The 24,689-nt window shown below is 42.4% G+C and overlaps 1 protein-coding gene across 4 annotated transcripts in view; it reads right to left on the minus strand.

Annotated features, from left to right (window-relative positions):
- Positions 1-908: 908 nt before the first annotated feature.
- The window catches only part of LOC147109516 (gephyrin), a 164,770-nt gene continuing 140,989 nt past the window's right edge, over positions 909-24,689 (minus strand). For 3 of the 4 annotated variants that reach the window (XM_086003527.1, XM_086003525.1, XM_086003524.1), the window contains 5 exons: positions 20,267-20,331; positions 18,134-18,172; positions 12,315-12,418; positions 7,175-7,271; positions 909-1,869 (listed from right to left, as the gene is read on the minus strand). In XM_086003527.1, the coding sequence (XP_085859653.1) occupies positions 1,736-1,869; positions 7,175-7,271; positions 12,315-12,418; positions 18,134-18,172; positions 20,267-20,331 (439 nt within the window). In that variant the 3' untranslated portion in view covers positions 909-1,735. The remainder of the gene's footprint in view (positions 1,870-7,174; positions 7,272-12,314; positions 12,419-18,133; positions 18,173-20,266; positions 20,332-24,689) is intronic. The other variant, XM_086003528.1, reaches the window with a different exon arrangement.

Raw genomic sequence — 24,689 nt, forward strand, 5'->3', positions numbered from 1 at the left:
TGCTCGCTGACCTACATTGGCTCTCGGTCTACCTCTCTCTCCTCCTTAAAATCTACCTCTTTGACCAAGCTTTTGGTCACCTGCCCTAATTTATCCTTATGTGGCTCAGTGTCAAATTTTTTGTCTTATAATACTCCTGCGAAACGCCTTGGGATGTTTTACTACAGTAAAGGCGCATGTAAATACAAGTTGTTGTTGTTGTCAACGAGTGATCGACATTTTGGATAGACATCTGGGTGGAGGAAAAACCCGGCAATTACAAGAAAAAGCTAGGTGTTGTGAGGTGGAGGACTCTTGGTGCTCTCTCGATGGATGAGCTGGGATAGGCCTTCCTCATCCATATCTATCTTGTGAGCACAGTACACATTACTTTTCATCATTGTAATATTAGACTTGTATAAGGTGTTCAAGCATTCTACAAGGCAATGAAACAGTCAAGTTCAAAACCAGCAGTCTTAATATTGATGTTGGAGGGAACCGGCTGGGTGTGAACCTGTTGGTTATTGTTAGTTTATGTGAGTGATTTCTGTGACAACTATCGGACAAACAGTGGAAGCCCTATGAAATACAACTCATTCTTTCCCCTTTTTGGCATATATTCTTTTGAAAAATCAGGTCTAGTTCCAGCAATGCTGAACCAGCAATCTGATCACTGAAGTGAAATAGGGAAGTAGCATTTGATTAGTGATAGAAAGAACACAATCATGAACAGTGTAGGACAGTTCAGTGGTCCTAATAACTGTAACCCCCTGTGCCACTGGGGATGGTGTTCCTTAATATTAACGCAAAATAAAAAAGTGGATTTATTTAATGTAAAATTCCAAAGCTATTTTCCACATTGCACCATGACAATATAACTACGGCACAAAAGCAGCAAGAAAGTTTTTTTTTTTTAAAAAGACATTGAATATCTTTGCAGATAAATTTTAATAATGATCAAGGATTTTTATTAATATTTAATATCATTACAGAAAATGTTATGGTACAGTGTTGTTAAATGTCTTTCATTGCTAGGAATTACCACATGATTGCTGGTACACTATTATCTGTACAATATCAATCTTTGTATTACTGTACACTTTTTGTTTAAATTGGTAAAAAGGCTGTCAGCACTTAAGGAAGCAATTTCTTTGTTCAAATGAAAGATTTCCAATTCCTGTCCAACTCGGTGGTCAGCTGAGACAGGTGGCTGCTGGGAATTTTCTCAGTCAATGGCACTGAAAGGGCAATATACCAACCCAGTCCACTCCAGCTTTTGGCACTGAGCACATGAACACAAGATACAAGATAAAGAACAAGCAAAGCTCTGTGTGAAGCAATTATGTTGCGTACTAATAAGGATAATAGCTGTGTTTATCTAAGCTGGTATAAAGTAAGCAGACAGCCTTGCTAGTAGCATAAGTATCTGTATCTGAAGATGAGAAAACACAAGTTTAGCAGGCACCTACCGCTGTCTATCAAAAGCTACTGCTATCAGACCTAGCATTAAACACACAAAGCAACTGTAATGAAAGAGAAACTTTGCTCTGAATATGATACAGTATGGATTCAATGCATTTCTTTTCTCTCCCTCTCATTTCATTTACTTTATCTGATTTCTTTTTGAAATTACTTCAAGATGTCAACAACACTGGTCAATTATTTTCAAATCATTAAAAACTAGCTGTGCCGTTCCATATTACAGGATACAGTCAATGATATGTAGACATGCACCGACGCTGCTTTTGTGGTGACATCATAGTCTTCCGATCACCATGACGTCTACCACTTCACCTTTGTGGAGCTCCACGTACTGCTCTGTCTTTGGAGGTAGCATCAGCAGTCCATTGGCACTACGCATGCTCATCAGACGACTGCTCATCTGATTTCCTGCAGAAAAATAAACAGATGGTTTAAAAATCTTCCTTGGCAGTGATGGAGTACTGACAGAGAACAGTTTATTCAAGCAAAGATCAAACTGTAGCTTTGCTTCAATCCCAATCGTATATTGATCTATATTACTAAAACAAATCTTGTGCCTGTAGCATTGTGTAATTGCTTTACTATTGCTAGCCTCTATCATTCCTGATTGGCCCAGATTGTTGCAGTAAACAGGTTTTGCCAGTTTTCTTCGCAGCCAAGTTAGTTCCCTGGGATCTTCCACCTTGTCCAACCTCTGCTCCCTTCCAGGCCACTTTCCTTCAGAGTGTTACAGCTCTGCTCTGCTGCCTCGATTCTCCTCGGCCCACTGTAAGTGCTGCACTCCTTCCCCCGCCACTGGGGCCCTCTATAAATGCACCAGCTCTCACTGTTTCTTACCTTGCAGGCCCACCCAAGGACTCCAGCCAACTCCTGCTGTCTCAGTGAGACACATGCCGAGTACTCCAGCGGCATTCCCTCCCTCCATCGAAGTCCTTGCCAAGTACTTGTGCTCTGTCTCCATTTCTCTCTGCTTAGCTCTGAGTGCAGCTCGTCTCACCAAATCCCATCCAACTCTGAAGCTTGGCAGAGATTAAACATTGGTTGGCCATTTAAATGCCATGTTTACTGTATTTTTAGATTTTGTTCATAGTTATCTTGACGATCTGATTGGTCTGCCTTAACCATGTCACTGTTAATGTATTATCGTTCATGTGGACCAATTCCCCAGCTACTGGTCTGACTATCACCTGCATCCGTGCTCCTTCCAAGCCTGAACCCCTTACCCCCACCCCCCACCCCCCAAGAAACATTTAGGGCGTCTAACATAGGCAACAAGATGACAGTGCTCTGTTCCCAGAGGATGACAAGATCATTTCTGCAGCTGTCATAGGTTTGGAACGTCTAGTCTGACGGGAAAAGGAGAAGGTACAAGACAAACAAGAAAAAAAAGAGACATAAAGAACGAGAACGTGTGTAAGATGCGTACAGTGTAACAGTTAAACAGAAAGATTGAAAGACAGACATAGAAAGACCGTATGGGTTAGATGAATACAAAGAGAATAAGAGACATATAGAAGATAGGACATACAGAGAAGGACAGACTTGCAGTGGGGGTGGGGGTGCGGGTGGAGAAGAGAAAGAAAGAAAAGGAAACAGGAAGAATTGAAGTCAAACATAAAGACAAATAATTAGAGAAAAGCTGAAACAGAAGAAAGAGGCAATTTCTTCATTTTTATCCATGAGCAATGTCACAAGAGAAAACTAGTTTTGATCAGTTCAGCTGTAATTTTAAAACAGTTTAATTGTGACCAGTTTCTGATTACAGTGACTGCATGGTATGGTAAATATATTGGTCGGGACTCCAGTGGGATCGGCGTTGGAGAGAAACAATGGTGCGGTGTGGGTATAAACGCGGGGTTTGCAGTCAGCGGGTTTTTGGGGTCATTGTGTGACGGGGATATCTGTTTTTTATCCGAAGGGCTGCAGCAAATAAGAAGTTTAAAGAAGATTATTGGCCCAGAAGTTCAGGTCCCCACGGGTGAGTACGTGCTGGGTACTCACCCGTAGGCCCAACGAAAGTGCCGGTTTTGTGCATGCACTGCGCATGCGCGGGAAACTGGAACTTTCGTTCCCTTAAAGGAAGGGGTTCAGAGGTCGAACGCGTGTGCCGGAGAGGCAGCGTGTACGCCTGGAACTTCCGTTTTTTTCCAGGTTTTTCCGGGAGGGTAAGTCTCCAGGAGCTATGCTTATAAAAAGCAGGCACAAGGCCTGCTTTTAACAAGGTAAGTGGTGAATTAAGTAAAATTAAAACATTTTTTCCACAGGTTTATTATTTTTAAATACTTTAAAGAAAGGTAAGTTTATATTTAGCCCTGTTAGAAACTGTAATTAATTTTTTCAAAAATTTAAATTATTGTTTAAAATAGTTATTTTATGTAATTTAGTTATTTTAAAAATGTGATTAAAAAAAAAATTATTTGAAGTTTTAGTTATGTTTTGGGGCTGAATTGTATTCATAGATTTGACAGCTCTTCCTGTCAAATTTATGAATGGGCATTCCCTGCTACCATTGGCTCTCCATGGCCCACGTGATCCCAGGGGATGCTTCGAACTAACTGCGCCCCTGGAATACGCAAGCACTGTGCGCCGGCAGTTGGAGCAGGCCCAGGATCGGAATCCCACGCGGGCCCACAGCACAGCGGCCGGCGCGCTAGGTAAGTGCAGGTCGGGGGCTTACACCCGCGGGAAGCCTCCGACCCGAATTTCTGGGCCATTATATTTTAGACTGAGAACTGATGTCAGTAGTTGGCTTTTTTTTCTCCTTATGGGGGGACTGTTTCGATGGATAGGTGAGTACACTGCAGAGGGAGCTGACACATTCTCCAAAATATGCCTGCAACAGTGATCTGTGCATTTCCCACCCTTTCATGTTTGGTGGGAAGAATAATGTTTTACAATCGGAAAAAACACTCATATTGCTTTTATATTTCTCAAAAAACTTAGAGATTACAAGACTAATAGTTGGACAGTGGCCTTTATTTCTTCCTTTTATGATTGTCAGCAGTAATACTGTGACTTCATTTTTGTTGGCTTAAAATTGTATTTTGTTTTCCTTCAATTGTACCTCTTCCCACCCAGTGCACTGTCCCCAGTGTAGGGCACTACCAGCTTTTGTCTATAACATTTTGAGATGAACGTTTTGCTGCACCCCATTTTCCATCCTTTTGAGTTAAGTACCTCCTCCTAGCACTTGCCTACAGCATGTCCAAGGTTGGAAACTTGTACGTTAGCACTCTGTAGCAACACGTTGGTGCACCACTGTACTGTGCCCAGTAGTACCGTGTGTTCTGACATGGTGTCAGCAGCAGTAACATTTATAAACTGGTTTTATCCCTGCCACATGGTTCATCCAACAATCCCTGCACCAAAAAAACCAAATCAAACTCCCACTTATTCCTTGGGATATGTAGGATTCGCAAAATCCAGAAAATACAGTCTAGATTGGTAAAACCCCTGAAATGGCCACATTGTGAGAACACAAGATGGAGTTGGCAGTTCTCATGGCTCAGTTCAAAAGGACACACCAGCAGTATCTTACAGCAGCCTGAGTCATCACCGATTAGAAGATTCCAGAACATACTGCTATTGATATGATAATATGGTTACAGCAGTAACGAACTCGTAAACAAAAGTATTTGCACCTGGAGGTGCGCTAATTGCTAGCAAAACGCAAACCCATCTCTGAAATCGCTGAGCACAGAAAAAAAAACATTATCTGTACCAAACTCAGAGGGACACAGGACAGATCCCATCAGTTTCATTTACAAGACATTAAAATAAAGTACTTGCTTTTGTCAAAGCAGCCTGCCCATTACCTTGACAAAAGAAAACCCCTGATTTGGTGCCGAGATAAGGGCTAGGAAACAGTATAACTGTTGAGGGAAATTCTAACAGGCTAGATTCATTCAGTGAGATTCAGACAGATTCAAAACACAGTTTCATACAGGAGCACCAAGGTCAAGGACAGTTTTAAAAACCCTGGTGAGGTTCGAGGAGCACAGAGGGCCCACAAGATTGTGCAGGAGAGCAGATTCAGAAGTTCAGTCCAGATCCAAGACCATCAGGAGTTCGAAGGCCGAGTGGAGAGGAGACGGTTCGAGGAGTTCGGAGGACTTTCAAGATTGTGCAGGAGAGATTCAGCCAGACTCAGACAGATCCACAAGATTCACCAGAAGCAGTGAAGTCCAAGTCCAGATACCATCAGGAGTTCGAAGACCGTGCGGAAGAGTAGACGGCTCGAGGAGTTCGGAGGACTTCCAAGTTTGTGCAGGAGAGCGGGTCCAGGAGCCGGTCCCATAAGGAAGATTGGAGATCCCGGATGTAACAAGGAGTGCCAAGGTCCAGGAGGGTTTTAAAATTCTGGTGAGCATAAAGGTCCAACTCTACCTAACTGATATAGTTGAGGTATATTTTAGCAACGGGAGGGTTTGTAACATTAAGGGTTTTGTCATTCAGGAGTGTGATTTATCCCTCGATGTGTCCGTGCGCTTTTCCCACCCCCCGTTTTAGTATACCGCTGATTAAGAATTGTTGTATGATTTAAGATAGTCAAAGTTATTCCTTGTGTGTTAAATTTTAGTTCCCATTGGGAGACGTGCTAATGATTTTTGTCTAAATTGATTCTTGCATTCTCTGTGTTTATTCTCCTTGAAAATAAAGATATTTCTGATTTAAAACTCACCTTGTCTCACCTGATCCATTTGTCTTCCGAGTCACAAGTTGGGCCACACATCAAGGTTGTCTGGCAATAAGCCCAGTGTCTAGAACCGGTGAGGGGGGAGCGCTTCGGAACCGCTCACGAGCAGTGCGAAATCAAAACCGATCTAGCACACCATAAGCTCGTTAAAATGACCCCTTACAGATAGGTCAATTATTTACAAACACTCTGGCACCAATTCAGTGAAAAAGCCTGATGCAAAAAGCATGTTCACTGGACAACATTTGCACATACCTTGTTGCAAGGGTCGGTAAAGGTAGCACAGAGAAATAGGCTCATCACTGGAAGTCAATCTTACTATACCTATTCCTTTTTGGGATGGGGGAGGCGAAGAGAAGTGGGGTCTCTTTGGCTCCAAGATTACATGCCTGCCACTGGAAATTCAAAACCAAGTCAACCCTCTGTGGCAGGCTTGGTAACCCGATAACTGAGCCAGGCAGGTCTGCAGTACTCCAGGGCACTGTTCATGTTTGACCAGCTGACTTGGCTCACTGAAGAAATCTTGATGGGTAGATTGTCACTGGCAGGGATTCTTCCCACTCAGCTCCAAACAACTATACAAGCCAATGGCCCAATGAACAGGGTAGTCCTGCCTGAGACAAGCCGTAGGAAGCTTGTGTGCAGATTGAATTGGTTAAACTCCAGCAGTATCCTTGGAGCAGCCAAGACTGGCCTCCCTAGACTTAGAGAGAGCATGTATCCTGTATCTGACAAAGAGAAATTCTACCTGTGTGGATTTCTCATTAGCTTGGTTAGAAGGGTCTTAAAATATGATGATGGGCGTCAGACCAAAAGAAAATCATTACAATTACTGGATGATTCAAATTGGAATTGGACAAAAACCCTATCTGGATACTGTACAATATATCAATTCAAAACCAGTTCATGACCATCAACCTTTGTAATAGTGCTTTAGTGACCATTTTCTGTGAATAACTGCTATTTTCTAAATTAAAATTACAAGTTATACTTCAATAATTGCTTCAAAAATCTCACCTGTACTCTGTGCCCAAGGCAATGGTTCCTGGTGGTGCCAAGTCAGAATACAGCGATGGTATTCAGGCCGCGGATCGAGCTTCACATCACAGGACAACTGCAAAATGATAGCGTTAAAATGAAATTATTGCTAACTCGTCCACACAAGGCAGCTGATCAAATTCAGCTACATATTCCATCTATCTCCTTCCTAACTAATTATGACCCCAGGGTGGCTAATGGAAGATGCTTAAATATCATATTCATTGATGTTCTTGCATATCAGTGTATTTAAATAAAAGTCAGAGGTAGGACATCAACTGGAACAATACACAAAATGGTATAATGTATAAAAATAGGGTATGCAGGAAAGAGTTATCTTTGTGAGATCAGAGCTTGATTTATTTCAAAGATAAATCAGACCCTTTTAATCTTCATTATTCAATGATTTAGTTGCTTTGGGTTTTTAAATTGTCCTACTGTCCACTATACAAGTTTATACTTATGATGATGGGAGGTGGGGAGGGGAAATGGCCATGTTTTCTCTTCATACTCACTCTACACGTGCACATTTGTGGACAATAGCTGAAGAAAGGATTTGGATTGGTTGTGCTTTTCACCAGTGCTGACAAGTCTATTGACAACAAAACTTGCATTTGTTCATCACCTTTAACAGAAAAATGTCCCAAGGTGTTTCACAGAGGTGTAAGAAAAAAATGGGTGTCCAGCCAAAGAAAGATAAATTAGCAGGGGTGACCAAAAACTTGGTCAAAGAGGTGCGTTTAAGGACGGCTTTAAGGGGAAGAGAGAGGTGGAGAGGCAGAGGGGTTTAGGGAGGGAATTGCAGAGAGTGGGGGGCAAGGCTGCTGAAAGCACTGTCGCCAATGGTGGGATGAGAAAGATGTAGCGCTGCATGAGGTTACAAATATAAGGCCATGGAGGAACTTAAGCACAAGGATAAGAATTTTAAATTTGAGGCACTGAGGGACTAGGAGTCAATGCAAGTGCAAGTCAGTGAAGACAGGGTTGTTGGGCAAGGGGAACTTAGAGCAGGATAAGATATGGCCAGCAGAGTTCTGGATGAGCTAAAGCTTATGGAGGGTGGAGGATGGGCAGCCAGCCAGGACTGATAGAGTCTGGAAGTGACAAAGACATTGAGGAGGGTTTCAGTAGCAGATGGCTTGAGGTAGTGATTGAGGCAGGTGATATTATGAAGGTGGAATTAGGTGGTCTTTGTGATGGAAAGAATGAAAGGCTGGAAGCTCAGTTTGAGGTTGAATAGAATGCTGAGATTGAAACCAGTCTGATTCAACCTGAGACAGTGGCCATGGGGAATGGAATCATCGGTGAGGATACGGGGTTTGTGGCAGGAGACAAAGACAATGGTTTCAGCCTTCCCAAAGTTTAAATGGAGATTGCAGCTTATCCAATACTGACAACACAGTGGCGGTGGATGGGCTGAGAAAGGTGATGGAGAAATAGAGCTGGGTGTCATCGGCGTACATGTGGAAGGTCATCCCACGTCTGTGAATGATGTCGGCACGGGGCAGCATGTGGATGAGCAAGAGGAGGGGGCCAAAGATAGATTCTTAAGGTGCTGAGGTGATATTACGGGAGTGGGAAGAGAAACTATTGCTAGAGATGCTTTGGCTATGATCGGATAGGTAAGAGTGAAACAAAGCTAGGGCAGTACCACCGAGCTGGACAATGGAGTAGAAGTGTTGGCGAATGATGATCTGGTCAATTGTGACTAAGGGTGCAAAGAGGGCAAGGAGGGATAATCCACCATGGTTACAGTCATAGAAAATAGTGCTGTGACTATGTTTACATTTGGAAAGGTGCCAGTGTGTGAGGAAAGGGAATCATTCACAATGCTGACTAGAATGGACCAGGGAGGAAGTTGGATAGTCAGGAGTTTAGTGGGAATGGGGTTGAGGCAACAGGTGGCACATGGGCAAGGGCATGGGGGGAGATTGGAAGGAAACTAGAAAGAGATGGGAGTTCAGGGCTTGAGCGGAAGGGAATTGGGAGAGGTTTGGCTTGGTGGGCAAGGGGAAGGGGGAAGCAGCAGAGGCAACTGAATGGATGGTTTCTATTGGCAGTCACTACCTCAGCTCACTCTAGGAGAACAGCCACCCAGTAGGGTACTGGAAGACAGTTAGAGCAGGTGGAACCTCATCCAGGCATTGACTATCACTTTCAGAAAAAGAGGGAGGGAAAAAATGAGGGGAAAAATTAGAATAAATGCATTGGATTTAAATGAATCTCTTGTTTTGGCTAAGGTTGTAGGATAGTGTATAATATAATAGGAAAAATAGCTTAATACAGAAATATTATGAGAATGTATTCTGTGTGATAGAGGTTAACACTTGGTTTAGATTAGATCATTAGGATTCCGCAGGGGAATGCTAAGTAAGTAGGAGGTGTCAGGTAAATGCAATTTAAGAAGCATCAGAGGGTTTGTGTAAGAATTATAGCAGTTTGGAGCTAACATGTCTACGTTTTAGCTGTTAGCATTCTGTTAAGGTGTGATATTTATAACCCCATGCAAACTTGTGTTATCTTATACATAAATGGCAGTTACATTCTCATGAGAATGGAGTGCATCTGGTGTGACACTGCCATCGACTGGTGAAATTACATGTGACACAAAGATCACAACAATAATCTCAGTATTGAAAGGTTTAGAGCGAAACATCTGACTTTGGCCATCCAGGTGTATAAATAGGCTCACTTTCTGTAATTCTTTGGTATTCTGTGCTGAGAACTCGCCTGGATTGGTTTGTAGTTTACAGACTCCAATGGGTACTCTACTATCTCATCTCTTCTCTTCTTCTTCTTAGGCAGTCCCTCGGAAACGAGGATGACTTGCTTCCACATTAAAAATGAGTTCTCAGGTGACTGATGAGTCTAATGCGGGACCTACAGTCTCTGTCGCAGGTGGGGCAGATGGTGGTTGAAGGGGCGAGTAGGTGGGGTGCTTGGGTTGACGTGCACTCCTTCCGCTGTTTGCACTGGGCTTCCGTTTGCTCCCGGCGAAGAGACTCGAGGTGTTCGGCGCCTTCCCAGATGCTTCTCCTCCACTTTGTGTAGTCTTGGGCCAGGGATTCCCAGGTGTCAGTGGGGATGTTGCACTTTTTCAAGGAGGCTTTGAGGGTGTCCTTGAAGCATTTCCTCTGCCTACCTGGGGCTCTCTTGCCGTGTCGGAGCTCCGAGTAGAGCGCTTGTTTTGGGAGTCTCGTATCGGGCATGCGGACGATGTGACCCATCCATCGGAGCTGATCGAGCATGGTCAAAGCTTTGATGCTGGGGATGTTGGCCTGAGCAAGAACACTGACATTGGTGCGCCTATCCTGCCAATGGATTTGCAGGATCTTGCAGAGGCAGCGTTGGTGGTACCTCTCCAGTGCTTTGAGGTGCTTGCTGTACATGGCCCGTGTCTCTGAGGCACACAGCAGGGCTACTATAGGAAGTGTATAGATGTACAACTTGCTTGTACTTTTTGTTGATAATAATAAAACCAAGTTGATTTTTCTCTGGTGTCCAAACCTATATAATTTGGATTAATCTGCTCGGTTGATCTAACAAAGGCAAGATACATTAGTGCTGGGGAATGGGGAATGTGGTGATATGTGGAGAAAAACTCTCCCCACTCTGCTCCAGCAATGAGCCTCAGCCCATGTTGCAACAATATGTAATGTTTCTAGTTCCCACACCTGCCCTGCTGTGACCTTTTGGAGTGAGACTGCCAACATAATGGCCCGGATTTTCTGGGGCCTATGACTACGTACGCTGCCCCGCAAGTTCCGGGTTTCTGCATGCGATGCGCATGTGCGAAAACCTGGAACTTGCAATCTGTCATGTTTCAGCTTGACAAATCGTATGAATGGACATTCGCTGTCGCAGGGTTGGGTTTGCCCAACTACTGCCCAGTGAATGCCCATGAAACTCTTATGCCTGGTAAGGCTGTCTTTTACCAGAGTAAAGGTTTAAATAAATATAAAAATAATGTTAAAAAAATGATTTAAACATTCAAAAACCCTTAAAATTAATTCAGATTATATTGTGGCCCCTTTAAAAATGTTTAAATTTATTTTTCAAAAAGTAATTTTTGATTTAAATGTTTAATTAAATTGTATTTTAATTAATTTTTTACCATGTGATGATTTGTTTTATTTAAGTGGGGTGAGAGTGTGTTTTTTAGGGGATTCCTATTATGCTTATGGAGAGTCCGTACGTAAATGGAATCTCCATAAGCATAATGGGAATCCCGCTTTTTGATTGGTTGGGCCGGTCCACGTGATCCCAGGGAACCGCATGCGCCCCAGGGATCTGTGGGCCTTTGCGTAAGCCTGCAGGCCCAGAACCGCAAGAGTCCGAGGTACGGCGGCACCAGGTAGGTGCGTACTTTTCTTGCAGTTTGGAGGCATTCGCCTGCGGGAAGCCTCTGACCGCAATTTCCAGTCCTATACCACATTAGGAGCTATTTCTTTGCTGTGAGGCAGTGTTCTTTTTTTAATTCATTTTTTATTGGGATGTGGGCATCACTGGCAATGCCAGCATTTATTGCCAATCCCTAATTACCCTTGGGAAGGTGGTGGTGAGCCGCCTTCTTGATCCGCTGCAGTCTGTGTGGTGAAAGTACTCCCACAGTGCTTTGTCGTAGCGGTCTGGTGGAACTGAGTGGCTTGCTAGGCCATTTCAGAGGGCAGTTAAGAGTCAACCACATTGCTATGGGTCTGGAGTCACATATAGGCCAGACTGGGTGAGGATGGCAGATTTCCTTCCCTAGAGGACATTAGTCAACCAGTTGGGTTTTTAATGACAATCCGGTAGTTTCACGGTCACCATTACTGATACTAGCATTTTATTCCCCAGCTGCTGTGGTGGGATTTGAACCCACGTCTCCGGATCATTAGTCCAGGCCCCTGGATTACTAGACCAGTAACATGACCACAATGCTACCGTTCTCTTAAAACGGACCCTTTGCAGCCAGCAGACAGATTAGACTTTCACCCTCTCATTCCAAGATGGATTCAATCCCAGGTAAGACTGGAAAGATCAGTATCGAGCTCACTGCGTCACCAAGCCTCATTAGGCATTTTTCAAATTTTACCAAGTTATAATGAGCCCTCACTTGTTGGAAACGTATTTGACCTACCCTGGCTTTGATGATGGTGGGTCGAGGATCAAGGATTCCTTGCATTTTCCTCAGTGCAGGGATTACAAAGAGATTGCAGGTAACAACTGCTGACACCGGATTTCCTGCAGGGAAATCATATTACCATGAAATAACAGCACCAGATTACAAACAATTAACGGTGGCATGCAAAGAGAATCATGCCTGGAACCAAGCAGGCAACTGCTCCAACTCCAAAAATCAATTAAAGGCACACTTGGAGAGCTAATTGTTTCTGCTGTTTGCTTCCAAGTATTTTCTTATGGGTAGCCTGTTCTTTTACTGTGGTGACTTCAGCTGAAACACTTGCTGCAGTGCCAATGCTATACATGACTCGTTATTCATTACAAATCTCCCATTGCTGCTTATGTGACTTATAAGAAGCAGGCATCAGGGAGATAAGCAGCAGTGTGCTTAGAAGCTTCCACTCCAGACTGCAGAAGATGACTTCCCAATTTAAGATTATTTTCTTCGCCCATGCGGAAAATGTCAGTTCAGAGCAGTTCATCTACTGAACTGGCATCGATTGAAGCTCAGAGCATGAACTGATTTGGAGTTAATTCAAGAGCCTCTGCTTGGATCCAAAGAAAACTTCAATTGGGTTCAAAGCTGCCTCCACCATTTCTGTTTTCCTCAACTCAGTGAGGTGGAAGGAAAAAGTAAAACAAAGAGGTCGGGTGAATGCATGATTAGAGTATTCACTGTACCTGACAATTGCAAGGCACTTCCTTACAAGTCACGCTACATTGCAGCAGCTGTTTGTTGTGTAATTGGTTACACAAATTAGATAATTAATGCAACTAAAAGAAATCCTTGGGCATCACACAAACAATAGAACGCCACAAGCTTTCCTTTTATAAATATGAAAAACCTATTACTATGAAATCACCACAGTGGGAGGTGAGTTATGTTTTTGCAAATGAAATTGGACTAATTTGCTTTTTTTCCAAATTATTATTCAAGCTTCAGCACTACCCATACTGAAGTTCACAACATCAAAAAGCATTCATATGCTAAACATTACACTAAGTTTAAAATCTAGAACATGCATGTTTCAAAATTGCTAAAATAATGATTTAACTGCTTACCAATGAGATTCAATAATAATTCAGGCTACAATTGACTAAATGCTTTTAGTGTAGAACAAAACATTATATCAGTACTCATTTAATTCTTTAAGTAAACCATATCAATTACAAGGAATTACAGGCTAAGCTCACTGATGTAAGGAGACGGTTTCATAAAACATTATTTGTTACAATTATCAAACTGAACTTACAGATAGTCAGATTTCAAGGAAAGTCTTAAAATTATCTCAATTTAATGAATTGCTCTATTCTGAAGAGTTACAACTTATAAATGTTGATAATTCCAATTTTGTTTTACTTGTTCAATGAAATTATTATCTCATATCAGCAGAGCAGGAAAGGCTGCACTTTGCTGCCCTCTTTGGTTGATTTTTGAAATATTTCACAATGCATCAACATTGAATGTTCACTTAAGAGTTCTGTTCACACAACAATTGCTTTTCAGTTATAAAATTACACTTTGTCTCCAAGCAGAGTAAGTGAAGATAGTGAGAATAATAACAAGTGCAGTTGTCCAATTTTGCCAAGTGACACATGAATATTAGCACAATTTTTAGAACACTTGCAATTTCATTTTTCTACTTTCTGATGTGATTTTTTTCAATACTTAAACTCCCCCCCCCCCCCACTAATTTCCTTGACTTTAGTCTTCCTCTTCTTCTTTTAAAAAAATGAGGTTGGTAAAATCTTTTAAATAGGCCGTGTGCCTCAATTTTTGCAGGTTTGTTATTTCGGCCAGGTTTCCCGGGCCTCGGCAGGAAACCCAGCAGAAAAAAGGAGGCAAGAAGGGCCAGATCCAAAAGGTAAGTGCATTTACAGCACTGCTTGTGGGCCAGGAGGAGCAGGAATGTTCCCTCCAGGCCCAACAAGCTAGCCTGCTTCCCTCCCAGTGATCGACTGATGCCCCCCCACACCCCCACGATCTCAGATTCCCCCAATCTTGCCCCACCTCCACACTCTTCCCATCTCCAACAATGATTCTTTCTCCCCGACCACAATCCTCCCCCCTGACCATGATTCCCCCACCCCTCCCTCCTCTCTGCTCCCCGGTTGTGGCCTTGTGCCGTAGACTTTCCCGCCCGACAGGCAGTGCTGCGGTTAATTTCAGCGGAACGTCTGGTAAAGCATACTTCCAGGTTTTGCATCCACAACTCCGCCCCACTGTTCCCGCCACGCAAATATCGGGGCCCAAGTCCCTACCAACATTGATCTATAATCAGCCACTAAGTGGTATGGATGGTAACCCCGGCCTACTATTAACTAATTTTTCCTCCATGCCACTGGGAATGGCCAAGCCTCCACTTGGTGCCCCTCACTGATGGTATAAGTCAAAGTTAATAGTTCCTTCTCGTATGAACCAACAACCGTCTGCCTCATAGCAACATGTACTGAAGAACTGGGTAAAGCTTTTGTTTTCACTTCAACTGAGTGACTGTACTTAAAGTACATCGTTCATCTGCAGAGTAAAACAAAATGATCCTTTAATGTCTTTTAACATGAGCCTTTAACATACAATCTCACTTTCAGCTAAGTTGTGTCTTTTTGACACACATGGATGTTTGAAACTTGAGGTTTGGCAATCCTGGACACTTCACAAAACTGACCCTTGTGCTTGCTTAGAGTGCAAAAGGTATGGAGAATTTGTTTTTTGCCTGTCACGAGGCAAGACCGAGCTTCCCCATGGCCTACTGTATGCTGCAAAAATCCCATCGCTTCTGCGTTGAAGTTCAAATGCAGATGTCAAGCACCATCTGTCCAGCCAGAGCTCCAAGCTGTGAAACTGTCCCAGAGAGTTTCACAGGCAGAAGTGGTTTGTGATATGCCATGCAAACATTTTAAAATTGATACAGAATTCAGAGATGTAGCTTCAGTAATTTGTATTCTTAAATAAACATCATTTTGTTCCAGTTATATTCTTGCAGACTGTTTGGCCCCATGTCTGTGCTGCAGAAATTGGAGTCTTGCTTACAGTAAGCCACCTCCATCCCATCCACTGGTCTGCATGACTTTGGATTATACCAAGTCCAGGAGTAAGAGAAAGGTCTTTTCTGCACCCTGGCATTCGGGGATACATTGGGCCGGATCTTGCTGGACATGTTGCGGCTGCCCCGTTAGTTAGATTTTTCTCTGCACCCTTCAGTTCAAAAATATTTTGCGCTGTAAATTGCTGGAAATGCGAGCTGGTAACAGCGCAGCGAGGCCAACAGGACATCCGGGGCCTCAGTGAACAGTGGGACCAACAGTCCATCTCCTTAACCAATTAAATGTAAGGATTGAGAAAGAAACAGATGCTGATTTAGAAGGAGGGCGAATTAGGTCAAATCAGGTACAGAAAGAGAAATAAAAAAAGAGGGAAAGACTGGATTAAGAGAGAAAAAAGACAGAAAAGAAAAGTAAGAAAAAAAATAATTTTATTTGACATTTAAAAAATTTCTAAGAACAATTTACCACCTAAGCAATGAGACTCCAAAGTTTAAATTGTTCACTTTCTGGGCCAGAGAGGTTGATTGGCACTGCATTAACAATTATCACGCTGTTAAAAAGGTACTTGCGCTGTTAATTACTAGACTTAACTTTCTGTGGTGAGTTTAATGGGTAATTAATGTGAGAATCCAGCAACTTCTTAAAAATAATGGAGAGGCTAATAGCGAGATGCTGTTTGTTTAAAGCAAACGGCGGAGCAGCGTAAATCAACCAGCAAGTTCTGGAGATTCGCAACTCACAGCGTATCTCTTAAGCCCCTGAATTTGCCGGCTGATTTACACAGTAATAATGGCTTGCGTTGTTAACACGCCATTATTTTTTCAGCAAAAACCGGCCCAATACCAATTTTGCACAGACACATGCCTTGGATAACACTCAAATTGGGAGTATTCCCTGACATTAGAATGGTAATACATGCAAATATTTCACTGAGTTATTATGATTTTACCAAGATTTTTATGTCAATACTGATGTCCTGGAGACAAGTTGCCATATCAATCCCAAGATACTGAAGAAACAATTGCTGTGTGAAAGAGGCTATACTATCTATTCTGGGTTCAGCAATCGTGTTCGAAAGTACTGCAAAATATTAATTACTTTGCATTATCACCCATCAACTCGTAAAGTTTGGCACTTCCACCAACCAAAATATTATGATACAATGTCTTGTCCTACGAGGGTTTCAGTCATTCAGAAATTTGGCCTAAATCTTTATCAGAACACCTTCCAGAGCCACAGTGCTTTCACATTTATATATTTTTATTTCTTGCAGAGGCTGAACAACAGTTTATTTCCACAGAGCAACAAAATACAAACTCAATGATGGGCACACAGCTCAATTAAAGTTGTAGGCTCCTTTTATTCTGACTTAGTAACATTAAATGTTGCAACAAATGGGAGAAACTACATAACATCCTGGTTCTGATCTGGCAATAGGGATCAGTGTTTGCAACTCAAAAGTTGTCCTGTAATTCCATTTCACCACAATATTAGTAGAACTAATAAATTTCAAATATAAGGGGCCTGACTGACTAGTGAATTTTTTCCATGTGTGTATGATTTGAGTTCCAGTTGATGCCCATTCCAATTTCCAGTCAGAAAAAGAAAGCTCAACTAAATCCCACCTTTTTTACATTTAAAAAGTTAAGATTTGCCATATTGACTTATTTCGCTATCCTCTTTTTGGTCCACTATGCCACAAACACCAATCACTTACAGACAGGTTAGGCAGGAGCTGAATTTGGTGGCCTTCAGCTCTGTTGCTCTCCAGCAGTCTACTGTGAGATGTGTGGGAAGAGACAAAGGGTGACTTCCCAAATCATTTTCCTTCTCTCCCTCTGAAGAAATGCCTAGACTCCACATACAGCATCTTCCCCGAGACTGACTGAGATGAGCAAATCAACGTCTGACAACAACCATCAACCTACTGGTGTTTCTTTTTGTTAAATCATGCCAGGGTATATAGAAGGACTGCTAAGGAATATAGAAGGACCAAATTAGTTTGCTCGTCAGTAGTAGACTTCTGTTGAAAAAGCTTTTAGCAGGATACCAAATAATGATGAACAAATAAAGTTCTATTCCTGGAAGGCAGATGACGTTTGAACACTAGTGGCCACACTGCACAATAGTACAGCTATGATACTTTTTCACACTATATTAATTATACAACTAAACTACTGTAAGAAATAATGACATGAGTTCTTGCTAAGGATTTTTAAAATCTGAAATACGAGAACCAAGTTGGTAATCTTTCACTTATAATGCTATATCTGGTGACAGCCCCAGTGGCACAGTACATTCATGTATTAATACTCTATACCGCAGAATGGTTGGAGTCAGGCTTGCAGATCAGATTCCATGCACACGGTGAATTTCCAGACTCAGTTGGAGCCAACTAGGAAACCGGCAGATGGAGGGGAGGCAAATTCTCCAAGGGAGGGTTGGAAATTTGAACTGTAAGTAAATTCACACTGCTTTCACACTGACTGGCTCAAAGCAAAATAGGCAGAGGCTTGGAAGTAGCATCAGGCAACCAGGGTCGGGGGAGATGATAGAGAGGAACAACTGGAAAAACTAGGCTAAGGGAATAGAATATAAAACGCTGCAACTTTATCTGCTTCTTTGTGTAAGTACTGGCTATAATATATACTGAATAGTTTATTTAGTGGTAATTCGTTGTCGCAAAAAAAGCTCGTGATACTGTAATACCCATCATGTGATGCCATATACCTTCAGATCCTACGTCACCATCAGCCTCTACCGCGCCCGCTGCATAACGGTAAAAAAAGTTGAAAACGAATGTTATTTTCAAATAAACTATTCAATATATATTACAATCAATCAACAAATAGCTTGCAGTGACTTTTAAGGCTTCAATTCAATCTCAGGGGTTCTGCTGATGTTCTTAAACCACTCCAGCTCATTTTTGTGGTTCATGTTATCAGCACTGCTCAACTGAATTGCAGCCTCGTAATTCATTGTCAGCTATGTATTATCCTACACACAAGGGCCTAGAAATTCGGTAGGCTTAGCGCCGCATTTGAGGCGCTAGAGGGCCTAGCGCCGGAGTTATGGCCAGTTGAGAAATTCCCTGGGGCCCTAAATCGGCGTTGCACCGGTAGCGCTGCGCCGGCACCGATGACGTCATCGGTGTGCGCAGCGTCCCGGTTGCCGTGGTAACCCGGCCCCAAGCCGAAATTCAGTTGCGCCCGCCTCGCCCGTGGCAGGCGCAACTAAGACTCTGGCAACAGAGTCTTCCCCCAGTGTGCGCCGGCGCATAAAGGTGGAGCGGCGGCCGGCCGCGTTCCCGGTGGCCGCCTGCCCGCACCTCCCTTCCCGGACTCCTGCATTCCCCCCCCGCGGCCCTGATCAGTGTCTGATGCGAGCCCGGCACTTCCCCGAGGTGCCGGGCTCAGATGTCGGGTCAATCCGCCGGACAGTTGTCGGCTGCAGGCAGCTCCTCCTTAACAGGAGGAGGAGGCCTGCAGTTCCCCCGCCTGCCGCACCGCATCGGGTGCCGCAGCGGGGGATTAGCGCCGGGAAACCCAAGTTCACGCCCGTTTTGAGGCGCTAAAGGAGGGTTTTAGCGCCCGCCGCCGTCTGGGCCCGGCGCACCCGAATTTTCGTCGCGCGCTGCCGCATTACCGCTGGCGCAAACTTTCTGGCGCTACAGCCCTGGCAAGACCAAAACCCAATTTCTAGGCCAAAGTATATTAAAATGTCATGATTTTTTTGCCAACGATTCCAGCGCCAAAGTATTTTTTTACTATCGCACCATTACATAGTAAATAAATCTTAACATTAAAATCCAGATCATAAGTAGTTATTTCAACTCATTGTTACCCACAATTTAGTTTGTAGTTTTCTAGAAAAACCTGAATCGATGCTAAATGCATAGGGCTACAGCTCCATTGCATATATCCAAATATGCTGGACATATCAAACGGGTTCAATTAAGAGTTTAGAAACAACACCCGAGTTAAGACTGGCTTCATTTCCAAGCAGATATTTCTCCATTTAAGAGCTGTCACCAAAGGTGTTGTATTTAAAAAAATAAGTAGAAATCAAATGGAAAACTTTTACTATCTTGATGGTCAACAGTGAGTAAAATAACTCAACTTGAAGAATGATGAGTCATAATGACCTGACACAATTATGTTTTCATGACACAAATCATGACATTGTGACGTCAATTAAGCTGCGCATTTATGAACCGGCGAAATAAAAGTTAGTGGGTCATCAAGGATGGATACAATGAGCTTGTATATGTTATCCATGTACTAAATTCCTGAACAGAAATGAGGTCAAGTAGTGGGGGGGTTGTCACATCAATGCGGGCCCCACTAGCTGGTACGGATCCAAAATGTCAGCACAGTATAGGATCTCAAGCACTCAATCATTAAACAACTTTTCACAAATCAGAATTTCAAACTTACAACCCAAATATTCCTATACCCTATACAAATAGAAATGAAACCACAGCCTTTAAATAAGGTTACAATTCATTTCAACCAGTAATACGGAATGCATTGGTGTACAGGGCTCTTGATTTCTGAAGCTGTTCACAGGAAAAAAGTAATGCTTGCAATTCAACTGCAATGAATGAAGCTTATCCAATGTTGTAACGCATATAACCTACTCAAAAAGTAAATGATCTTTTGAAATAAATGAACTGCCCAAAACTGACATGTGGAATTGGAACACCTACATGGCTGCAAACATTAAATAAAATTGCCAATAAATTTACAGTGACCAGCATTAACTTGCCTTACCTTTAGACATAACAACTAACAGTAGATTTTAAACTAGTCACATTTCTAACAGTTAGGTGGTATTCTGCTAAGAGATTAACAGGTCTGTTACCTGGCAGCGCAAAGATGATTTTTCTGATGCCATCGGTGTCCAAAGTTGCAAAAGTTGTTGGGAGGCTGTGGAGGCAAGGATGTGCGTTTAATATATTGCTTTGACTGAAAACCACACAAACGATCAATTTAAATTCATTAATTGAATTTCAAAGTGTTCAAAGTGAACTGTAATGCGATTCCACAAAACATAGGAATAGAGGTACTGGAGTAGGCCATTCAGCCCCTCGAGCCTGTTCCGCCATTCAATGAGATCATGGCTGATCTGTATCTTAACTCCTACGTGCACAATCACAATCACAGAGTGGGGATTCCACATGTCCAAGGCCTCTATAAGAAACACTGATATTTTTGTATTTATTATTGAGATTGCTGTGAATATTTTCTGTAAATAGCTGGAATGGGATTCAATGAATATAACTGGAAGCATAGATCAAAATTCTCATTTTCTTCTTTTTGTTACCTCACACCACTCATCATTCTCCAGCCTAAGGGAGGGAAGAAACCAGGCTTTTGCAAATTTCTCTTAAGCCAGTTATTGGAGGTTGAGTTAACAAGTGGCCCATAGCGACTTAAGCAGATTTTTCCAACCTCCCTGACCGGTGACTAGCTAATGGAAGAAAACAAGATTGAAACAGAAAAATAAATGCAACTGAATAAAAACAAAATAACCAGTTAATTTACATCTATTCTATATCAAAATGCTGAGTGGCTTTCAACAGTCCATTTCAAAATTCACTAGAAACTCCTGCGTCAGGCTTTATCTATGGCAAAATCCATTGCAAAAGTATCAACATTTACCTCCAACACTGTTAGACTCGTGATAGGGATTTCCAACACAATTAAGTGTTCTGCTTTTGAATTAATGTATGTGACAGCCTAACTCTTCATGTGTTTTATACAGTGCAAATGGCAAAAAACACCATCAGCCTTAGCTCAAGAGGGCCATGGACTCGAGCCTCACTCGAGGACTTGAGCACAGAATCTAGGATGAGACTTCAGTGCAGTACAGAGGGAATACCACATTGTCAGAGGCATTGTTTTTTAGTTAAGGCATTAAACCGAGGCCCTGTCTGCCTGCTCAGATGTATATAAAGGATCCCTTGGCACTAATACAGAGGAGTTCTCTAAGTGTCCTGCCCAATACTTAACCCTCAACCAACACCACCAGAAACAGATTAACTATTCAGTTATCTCATTTGCTTTTTGTGGGGCCTCGCTGTCCACAAATTGGCTGCAATATTTGCTTACAAAACAACAGGGACTATACTTCAAAAGTAATTCATTGGCTGTAAAGCATTTGGGATGTGAAAGGCGTCGTATAAAGTTGCAGACTCTGGGCAGCACTGTGGCATGGACTGAAATCTTTTCCTTTGCTGCTGAACAGAACAGAGTGGGATGATGGATTAAGCTTGCAAGCCAGACATTTTTAGGTGTAAGTGAACAGTAGAGATGACAAATAAAAACAGAAAATGCTGGAAATACTCAGCAGGTCAGGCAGCATCTGTGGAGAGAGAAACAGAGTTAACGTTTCAGGTCGTCAACCTGAAACGTTAACACTGTTTCGCTCTCCACAGATGCTGCCTGACCTGCTGAGTATTTCCAGCATTTTCTGTTTTTATTTCAGATTTCCAGCATCCGCAGTATTTTGCTTTTGCAGTAGTAATGACACTATCCTTTAAGCGGAGAGGCTTTCAGCAAGTAGAACACGATGGAGATTTGGTGAGGAATTTACATATTTAACAAAGTGCAAATCTAATTTTGTTATGGTAATCATGTTTTATTATATTCTCTGAAGCAATTTGTCTGTCTTGAAGAGTTCAAGCAATTTTTTATACTAAGCAAATTTTTAACCCAAGCAAGGAGCCAGCATAGTTATGTGACAGATAAATGGACAGAGAACTTAACTTTACAGTCTGTTGACAGCTCTAATACGGACCTGCAGTGATGGAATTTCACTCCTTTCTCTCTCGACCCCCCCATAATAAGCTAGACAGTAAGATTAGAGAATGCCAGGGTGCAGCCTCAGTGGGACCAATCTTTCATCTGATAATGTGTGCTCTTTTTGATGTATTGCTCCTTGTGAAAAGAGACATACAGGAGAATTTTAACTCTCCCTGATCGGCAGGAAAGGACTGGGGAGCGGGTAAAATAGAGCAGCTCCGTTTCCGCTCCATTCCTGCTGACTTGCGATTCTAAAGCCGCTGGCTTTGACGGTGGACTGAGCTTCCGCTGGACTACGTGGAGGTTCCTTCAGGTGAACCTGACGAGAAGCCAGCAAGACGAGTTTTAAAAAACTTTGCTCGTGGGGCTCAGGGGAAGCAGGAAGAAATTCCAGGCCTTTGCTGTCCTGGGCTCTACCCTCCAGCTGTGAAACCTTCGCACAAGCCTGTTGCCAGTAGCGTTGCCCGATTTTCTTTTCCCCCCAATGGCCAGCATCCACCTTCCGCTGGAAATGGCCAACCAGCTAACCAGTTAAAATCTGCCAAGCTGCTGAATTACACGCCCCGCCGGCTTCCTGCCGGGAGTTAAAATCAGCCTGACAATTTAAGTAATCCTCCAATACTTCTTAAACTGCACTGTCTGTATCGTAACTGCTCATTCAAAATAAAATGCTGCTAATTTCAAAAGGATAGGGACCCCATTCTCATCTAGTATAAATCAATCAGTTTGATTCACTTCTCTTGCCTTTCTGCCACACCAGTTCGATCCTCCATCTGCTCCTCTTGGCCCTTTCTTCCAACCTCTCTCATCTGTTCATCGACTCGTAAATAGCCTTCCATAGCAAGCAATTGCTGGCACTAGCCTTTCTCATCTGCCTATTGACTCCAGAATTGTGCTGCAAACTGATATTTAAACGGGGTACTTAATTGTCCTGATGAATACATCGATCATGACATAAAATTGTAGCTTTGACAAGATACTGTAATAACACCTGTTCAATAAAATTATACCAAAAGTTGCAGCTTTTTTGAGGATTAACTTATTATGGAGATCAGCACTAAATTTCATTCAATTTTCAATTTCTGGAACAATGCAGTTTCATAAGCAAAGATAGATAGAGAGCTTGTTACCTGTAATGATTTGGGGCATTGAGCGGTGATTTATAACATTTATCAAAAATCCAAACCAGTCCTTGTTCATATAACTAATGATTTTACTTGTTAACCATCTGTTTGGGATAGAAATGCTAATCTGTCATTTATGAGACCAGGGATTGAATCAACTTTAGGCTAATGGGATTAATGATTCCCCTCTCTGAAGGATCTAAATGCCTTTCGTGAAATTAATTTTGCAATCTCATTGACACAGGGCTGGAGCAACAAACAGCTTGCAAATTGGAAATTTGGAAATTAAAATACTCTAAGATAGAGCTGAGGTAGATTAGAGGGAGCTTCAGTTTGCATCTGACCTATTCGATTTTTTGCTTTGAAATCCTTGATGATGACAGCGGGTGTCAAAGGAGAAAATCATTTTATTCCCCAACATAAAAATTCCCCCATCGTAACACAAAAATTCACCCAAAAATACATCGCTGTGTTGTATTTGGCATTATTCAGAACCTCAATTTTGCTTCATTTTTAGTTTTGTGCCTAAACTCATTAATAACATTTTACTTTCAGATATATGACATTTCACATTCAATTTTTGGTGTGATTTGCACAAAATTGGAGACACAAAAGCTCAAGAGCACCAGCGTAGGCAGGCAGACATCTCATCTGTAACAGGTATGAGGGTTTTGATAAGAGTAGATAGGGAGAAACTGTTTCCACTGGCAGGAGGGCCGGTAACCACAGGACACAGATTTTAGACAATTGGCAAAAGAATCGGTGTGGGGGGCGGGGGTGGGAGATGAGGAGAATTTTTTTACGCAGCGAGTTGTTATGATCTAGAATGCACTGCCTGAAAAGATGGTGGAAGCAGATTCAATAGTAACTTACAAAGGGAAATAGGATAAATACTTGAAAGGGCTATGGGGAAAGAGCAGGGGAGTGAGACTAATTGGATAGCTCCTACAAAGAGCCGGCTGTATGATTCTGTGAGGTAGAAAGCCGTTAGTTGTACTACTGACCAATCAACCTCATATTGATTGAGCATCTTGGCTAATCATAATGCGCTGTCATATTAATATCAACCAATCAAGTTTGGAGCTCACAGACCAAATAGAGATGGTTAATTTAGGCGGGAGTTTTGAAAAGTCCAATCAAGTCATGACATTTAACAGCAGTGAATGGGCAGGAGCAGCACACATTCATGGTACTGAGTGTGAAACACAAAAATGGTGGCAGTGAGGTAAGAGATTTGAATCCAGGAGCAGGATCAGCGCAAATAGTGGGACAGGATGAGTCTTTAAAAAAATATCCTTGCACTCAACTTAAACAGAGGAATGCTGCAGGCTTAGGAATTATATCAAGCCATCTTAA

This window comes from Somniosus microcephalus, chromosome 12, assembly GCF_052327205.1.
Source record: "Somniosus microcephalus isolate GS21.2 chromosome 12, FLI_Smic_1.0, whole genome shotgun sequence".
Taxonomy (NCBI): domain Eukaryota; kingdom Metazoa; phylum Chordata; class Chondrichthyes; order Squaliformes; family Somniosidae; genus Somniosus; species Somniosus microcephalus.